Source organism: Dermacentor andersoni, chromosome 3 (assembly GCF_023375885.2).
Source record: "Dermacentor andersoni chromosome 3, qqDerAnde1_hic_scaffold, whole genome shotgun sequence".
In the NCBI taxonomy this organism is placed as follows: Eukaryota; Metazoa; Arthropoda; class Arachnida; order Ixodida; family Ixodidae; genus Dermacentor; species Dermacentor andersoni.
In genome coordinates this window covers 213,268,348-213,275,769 of record NC_092816.1, presented here as the reverse complement: position 1 = coordinate 213,275,769, position 7,422 = coordinate 213,268,348, and the positions used below count along the sequence as shown (strand labels likewise).

At 53.2% G+C, this 7,422-nt stretch overlaps 1 protein-coding gene across 1 annotated transcript; it reads left to right on the top strand.

The window, feature by feature from the left end:
- The first annotated feature begins 329 nt into the window (after positions 1-329).
- LOC126537423 (histone H1-like) lies at positions 330-3,182 on the top strand. The gene has a single exon (XM_055073471.2). It carries the CDS (start codon positions 2,257-2,259, stop codon positions 2,827-2,829), a length of 573 nt encoding a protein of 190 aa, XP_054929446.1. The 5' UTR covers positions 330-2,256; the 3' UTR covers positions 2,830-3,182.
- The last annotated feature ends 4,240 nt before the right edge of the window (positions 3,183-7,422 follow it).

Below are 7,422 nucleotides of genomic sequence, written 5' to 3'. Positions count from 1 at the left end.
CTTAAGTTTGTGTGTGCGTTAGGGTGGTTAGGGGTTAGGATGTGTAGATAACGTGCGAGAAACTTTCTATATGCTAAGAAGCAGCATTACTCCCTTTGTCACCATATAATGAGCGCTACTCACTTGTGCAGACATTCCGGGGTTGAAGTCCTTTCCTTGGAAGTTAGTGCTATATCGTTGGTGGATAAGTGATTATTTTTTTATCCTTGAAAGAAGCTGAGCGTTGCGAAGCGCCGGCAACACAGGCATTCCTTATGTAGCAGCAGCCCGTGAACTCGGACACACAGATTCATTACATTCCTTAATATGTCAGTCACTACTGCACACGTCTTGACTCCACAGCTCCATATTTTGCAGCATGAATGGAGCACAGTGCGTTAGCGAAAACTCAGTTGCATTTTCCAACAGATGATCGCACAGAAGCAGGGCAGAAGAGGTAATGGTTTCGTATTCGTGCACTTGGCTGAGGCAACATGCAGTACGCCGGTGAAAGTGCCGTCTCAAACTGCTTGTGAAAAGCTAGGGTGTCCATTTCTGCGGAAGCCCGCAAAGTGTAGGAAAGTACAAGAAAGGCAAAAATTGGCATCCACCCGAATTGTAGCTAATCAGGAAAAAAAGAAAAAACACGGTGCAAGATACAATTTTAAGACTACGATCTTTGATGGTCAGACCTCTCACGACTGAACACTTGCACCGTGTTTATTAATTTTTTTTATTCGTTGAATAGCCTGTTAACATTAGCTGGGACGCATGGTATACATTTGCTGAGTAGACCATAAATATGATCACTTTGGCACAAACAAGGAGGGACGGAAGAGAACAAGGGGAGTGCCAACTTTCGACAAACAGTTGAAAGTTGGTGCTCCTCATCCTGAACATGCCATCAAGAAGGCAGCAGCAGCACCCACGAGCAATGTCTGGCAGGGCTTCACGTGGAGAGATCCACTTTAGAATGAACAATTAATGCACCTTTGTAGAACAAAACCGCTTTGGTACACAGTGCTACTATCTACACCAATACAAAGCTATCTGTTCTACCCGTGTATCAGGCATATTATTTTATGGTCCAATAGACCAGTAAAGGCTATCACCCCTACTGGTGTATCAGGTCTATCGTTTCATAATCCAATAAGAAGAAACCTATATACACCAATATATTTCTATTAGAATTTTTATTAGGGCGGTTAAGATGGTTTTTGATTTTTGTGCAGAGCTCTGGCGTCGGAGGAATGGCTTCCAATTACACAAAATCGGTGCACATTGCCGTGAGGCTGAGCCTGCCCACCCCCAGAGAAGACAGCGCGCGGTCGGTGCGTGTGCTTCCGCAACAGGCCTCTACTGCTCCTGGAGGGGCTCGCGTTGCAGCCCATAACTGGGATGCCCTACTGATTGAAACTAGGAGATCAGAGCTGCGAATCCGTGTTCGAGACAAGCCGGCGCGATGCTTCGTTGGCCTGCTGCGGCGCCCAGAATGTTGCCGCGCAGGCTTTTTCGGGCCGCAAGCAGCGCTTTCAGATCGCCTGGGACTTTCCCGCACTTTCGTGCCGAGCCGAGAAAGTGCCTGAACGCGGCCCTATACGCTGGGCCGCCGTTGCGGCCGGTCGAAGCGGCACAAGGCGTGAAACTAGGGCCCGAAATGGTCCCGAACTGCGACCCGAGAAACACAAAAACTGATGTCGGAGTACGGCGCAGTTTGCGCTTTCACTCGGGCAACCTGAGCTCCAACGGGTTGTATTTGAGCCAGAATTTGCGAGTCGCCTGTTCAGCATCGACCAATGATGTCATCGTGACACGATAGGTGGATTAGACACCGAAACTAGTGTATCGATGAGCAAACGTGAACACCGTAGCGATAGCGTCTTCTATGCTATGGTTGTAGTTTGGTGCGCACCAAATTGTAATGCGCTGCGTCACAGTGTTCAATTTTGGTTCTACAGGTAGCCAGGAGTTCGATACATCAGGCTGTGCTAAATAGTTGGCATTGTAAAGCTATCTTTTGCGACATTTCTGGTCTCTAAAAGTGAACGGATACGAAATTTCGACATTTCCAGCATCGTAGAGACCCGCGGGCTCGCGGCCTCGCGCGATTGGCCGGTCGGCAGCACGATTTGTGCCAATGAGCGGCGAGCGCGCTTTTTTCGCCGCCGCCGCCGGGAAGCCGCGCACCCGGTCGACCGTCACACGCCACTTCGTCGGTTGCTCTCGTAGCGTTCGCACAGGTTTTTTGTCCGTAGCATTTTCTTTCTCGCAACAGTCATGGCTGAGGAGACGAGCACAGCCGCAGCAGCGCCGGCCGCGTCGTCGGCACCCCAGAGCCCCAAGAAGAAGGCGGCGCGCGGAGCCGGCAAACCCCGCACCACGGCCAGCCACCCCAAGGTGTCGGCCATGGTGAACGCGTCCATCGGCGAGCTGAAGGAGCGCGGAGGGTCGTCGCTGCAGGCCATCAAGAAGCACATGGCGGCCACCTACAAGGTGGACGTGGAGAAGCTGTCGCCGTTTATCCGCAAGTACCTCAAGTCGGCCGTCACCTCGGGCGCGCTGGTCCAGACCAAGGGCAAGGGCGCCAGCGGTTCGTTCAAGCTGGCTGCGGGCGCCGCTGCGGGCGAGAAGAAAAAGGCCAAGGCTGCAGGAGTCGTCAAGAAAGCCGCCAAGAAGCCCGCCAAGAAGACTCCCAAGAAGTCTCCCAAAAAGGCTCCCAAGAAGGTGGCGGTCAAGAAGGTCAAGCCAGCAAAGAAGCCCAAGGCCGAGAAGAAGGCGTCGCTGCCCAAGAAACCCAAGAAGCCGGCGGCCAAGAAGGCGGCCACCCCAAAGAAGGCAGCCAAGAAGTAAAGCTCGTCCTCCACGAGTCTGCCCCACGGGCACACACAAACGGCCCTCGTCAGGGCCACCCGAAACGTTTGTTTCGGCGGAACCGTTTACCGCGGTGCTCCTACCCCCGTGACCTCTCGTTTTCGCCCGGTCATTCGCGGACCCACATCGATCTATCGCGCCGCCGTAACCATGGGCTCCGATCTCGTATAACAACCAGTTCACGGATTTCTAGCCCGTGCGCGCTCCTCTGCGCGAATCCCCCACGTTCGAGGACAGCGCAACTGCACCTAAATTCTGCTTATGCGATGCAGCATGTACAGTGCACTAGTGAGTGATGCAACACGGCTTAACAGAAAACCGAGTTATTTGTACATACCGTATTCAATTTTGTTATGCTCCTAGCATCGCTCTGGAGCGCAAACATTTGTGAAAAGTTACGCGGATACGATGCGCAAGTTCGAATATAAGATCGACGGCCTCTGCGAGCGTGACGTCGTTTTCCAGCGGGTGCCTTCACACATCGGCATACGCGGAAACAGACCGGCTGGCAAAGGAGGCTCACCCAGATAGACCAGTGAGACCGTTCGACATCGACCGCCACACGGTTCTTTATGGCCACACCGTGGCCGGTATGCCCGGACCGTCCTGTCGTCGGCGGCAATCCACCGCAGTTGCGGCCGCGCAAGGGCCGCGGCTGCCCCTTTTGCGTCCAGTGTACCAATGTGGAGGCGCTCGAGCACGTCCTGTTACGGTGCCCCGCCGCAGAACGAGATGTGCTCACTGCCGCCTCGGACGCATCTTTACAATTGCCTTATATATATATATATATATATAGCGATTCGGAGGGAGGAGAAAAGGATGCTATTCTCTGCTACCAGTCAGGGAGAGAGAGTTCTTGTTGGGGAGGAAAAATTGGGGTAAAGTGCAGCGCAGTAACTGTCTCTCAGTTGACACCTCAACCGTGCTGCACAGGCGGGGGGGGGGGGGGGGGGGTGAGGGAATGAAAGTAGAGGAAGAGAAAGGGCACCAGAGGCCGCAGAACGCCGAGGAAATCGCAACGTGTCGTACAGCGGGGCGTTTTTCGCAGCGCTCGACGTTTCTGCGCAGGCGCGAGAGAAAATATGGGGGCCTTTGCCAGTCCTCTTTACCCATAGCGCAGGCCTATGCCAACGTGCTGAAGGGACCCATCTTTGCACCCACGCCTCTGGTACCAGCCCCTCGTGCCTCCCACCGCCAGGAGACAGGATACGGCTGCTCTGCCCAGACTACTGTGGATCAGCTGGTAGCGAAGCTGCTGCTTACCAGGCAAGCAGTCAGCACTGTGCTGCCAGCTGACCACCCGCTCTGGTCCATCTGCCTGCAGGCAGTGGCATGCCATCAGCCAGCCAACCAACATGGCTGATCGGCCAACAGCAAGGAAGGGTCGCCGCTGCCCGAGTGTTCTCCAGTGGAACACTAACTCTCTGCGGCAGTGACACGTGGACGTCACCCTGCATCTTCTGCAGAGCGAGTGTGACATACTCGCTCTGCAGGAGGTGTACGCTGTGGCCGAGGACCTGTGGCTCCCGGGATACACCGGCTACTCAGGTGCCACCACCTGCACGACACGCGGCTGCACTGATGCACCGTGCCTGGCCGACGCCCACCACACTGGTAAGCCTCGGGCAGCCATCTACATCCGGAGCAACCTTGGCCAACGTCATAGGAGGCCCCCTGGAGTGTTGTGCTGTCACGGTGCGTCTCGGCAACCAAGACATGACCGTGGCGAGCATATACATCCATCCAGGGAAGCCATAGGACTTCTCCATCCTTGTCCAGCTGGCTCTACACCTCGGCAGGCAGGCAGACCTGTGTGGCGACGCCCACCACAGACTGGGGAAGCCTCAGCTGCTCCCGCCGAGGCTGAACCCTCCGCGACGCCATCAGCAGAGCCGGACTGGTGATTCTGAACAGTGGAGGACCCACCTACGACCGCTGAGGGGTGAGCACAGCCATCAACCTCTCCTTCACTACAGAAAGGTGCTCGCCACTCTGCTCCTCCATCACCCTGCTGCACGGCTGCACCACTCGTTTCAAGCACAGCACACCAAATACACGTTCAGCGCTGAACAGTGAGCGGTTGACGCAGTCACATTTACATGACTTGTAGCGAGCAGCACATCCCTTGATGACATCCCGTGATGTGAAGCAAAGTCAGACATGGCGACGCCACATCGCGGTTCGCAGAACTTCACTGCCGAGGCAGTGAAGTTTTCAAGTGGCCACTAGGCCACTTCGACATCTCAATTGTCACCACCGCCGAGTTCTCAAGGAAGTACGGGTTACACAACACAGATTCTGTACTGCCAGAGCTCACCGAGGCCAAAGCTGCACTGCCGCACCACTACTACTTGCGGAACCTACAACTAACACAAGCACACAAGCAACGTTGAACGATGCGTGGGCCAGAAGACGAACATGCCACGGCATCGCCCGGCGCCATTATCTAGCCTTCTCAAAAATCCCTAAACGATCCTGTCCTTAGGCACCTAGGACCAGGTCACGTGAGGGATTTTTGTACGACATTTAGACGCACGCGAACAACATAGAGAAAATTACTCGTGCTTAATAAATGAAATAAGGCTATATATATGTGTGTGTATGTGTTTGTGTGAAAAATAAAAACAGAAAACATCAGCTGCACAGGTATGTAGCTGCAAGCCACAAGAATGCATAGTGATCAAAATCCTAGACGTCTACTACACAGCACGGGAGACAAACCAAGGCACAGAGAAGACCCACAGATCCACGATCGATGGAGCGATCATTGCCCGTGGGACACGCCAAGGCACTGTAGTCCATATCCGTGTTTCGCACGTTACTCTTCGTGCCGCGTCGCAGTTGACGTGCAGCGGATCTGACCACTCATGATTGCTTTTGCTGTGCACCGCTGAGGAGGAAGGTATCCATTAAGGGATAAGTTTCTCAATCCTCGTCCATGATATTGAATCATCAAAATCCTCATAAGAAGTCATGATGCGGGAGAGCTCGCATCTGTCCTCGCAGTGAGCTACATCGGCAGTGGGTGCAAAAGAACTCGTGAGTTGTCTTCGGCACATTAGCAGAGCTGAACGTTAACCTTTGTGTACGTGAAGCTCTGCTTGGTGCGTGCGGTCATTCCAGCGACTATAGGCAACGCGACGGTAGGTCATAATGGCTGCTAAGATGGTGATTAGGTGATCTCGCAAGCGTGTGCATCTCAAGCAGCAGAGCATGTCAGGCCCCCTAGTTTCGCTGCAAACCATACTTCCTCTTTTGCTAAAGAGACGCGAAGGCGTGTAAATGAAGGCGAAGCTACGTTCAAGAGAGAGAAAACTAAACGCGGTCACATCTTATGCTGCGGCGTCAAGTTCATTAGATACGATTTTTTCAAAGGAGAGAGCAGAAGCATTGCGGAAAAAGGAGACGTGGACAGGCAAGACGCTCACTTGCGACTAAGTATATTTTCAGAGACAAAACTGTAGACAGCCGAGCAGCAGGAAACGAAAGAGTGCTTTTTTGCAAGAAGCATGTGTGTTAATACACAGGCAGACCAGGTTTGCGCATGCGTATCAAATATCCTTGATGACGTAGCCACTGGTCACACCTTCCTTTGAGGAAAAAAAAAACGAGGTTGTACAAAAGATTGCACAACCAACTAATACAATTTGCACAGCTTTCACTGAACTGTCTATGTGTGGCGTTCCGGGAGAGGATACTGTTGCGGCTCTCTACGCTGTCGTGTGCTTCTACGGAGCGCCTCTTGGGGTGCTTGTTGCTCGGCTGAGGGGAGGACTGAGGGGTCGCTATCGTACACTCGTTCTGCTGGGGGAAAGCTTGTCCTGTTGATCTCAGGTGCTCCCTTGCGAGTCTTAGATGCTGCCCATTCTCTGTCGCAACGACATAAGAGCGCGGTGTACTTGCCGGGCCTATGACAACTGCTGGTGCCCATGTCCTATGTGTCGTATCATAAACAGTCATGGTAGAGCCCCTCTGAATATCCGGTAGACTTCGCATTGTTCTGTTGTAGAATGCGCGTTGTTTGCGCCTTATTTCGTCGAGTCGCTTTCAGACAATTTCGGTTGGCACGGTTTGTGGTTCGAGGTGGCAGTCAAGTACTGGCAGTTTAGTCCTCGTCTGACGTCCCATGAGTTGTTGTGCGGGCGACTTCAGGCGGTCGTCCCTTGGCATGTTCCTCCATTCTAGCAAGGCACTGTAGAACTCCAGCGTTCCACACCGGCACTTCTTGAGCAGTTTCTTTGCTTCTTGGACGGCCCTTTCAGCCATGCCGTTACCGCGAGGGTAATGCGGACTGGAAGTCTCGTGAACGATGCCCAACTGTGTGGAAAAAACGCGGAAGCACGCACTATTGAACGGGGGGCCATTATCACTGCATAATTTTGCTGGGATGCCATGAGTGACGAAAATCTGCATGCACACGTTTGTCACTGCTTCTGCTGTTGTTCGACGCATCTGCTCGATCTCGAAAAAAAAAATAATCGAAATCTACCATAACAAGGTACTCATTGCTCTCGTGGTAGAAAAGGTCGACTCCAACTACTTGCCACGGCAGAGTAGGTATGTCGTGACTAA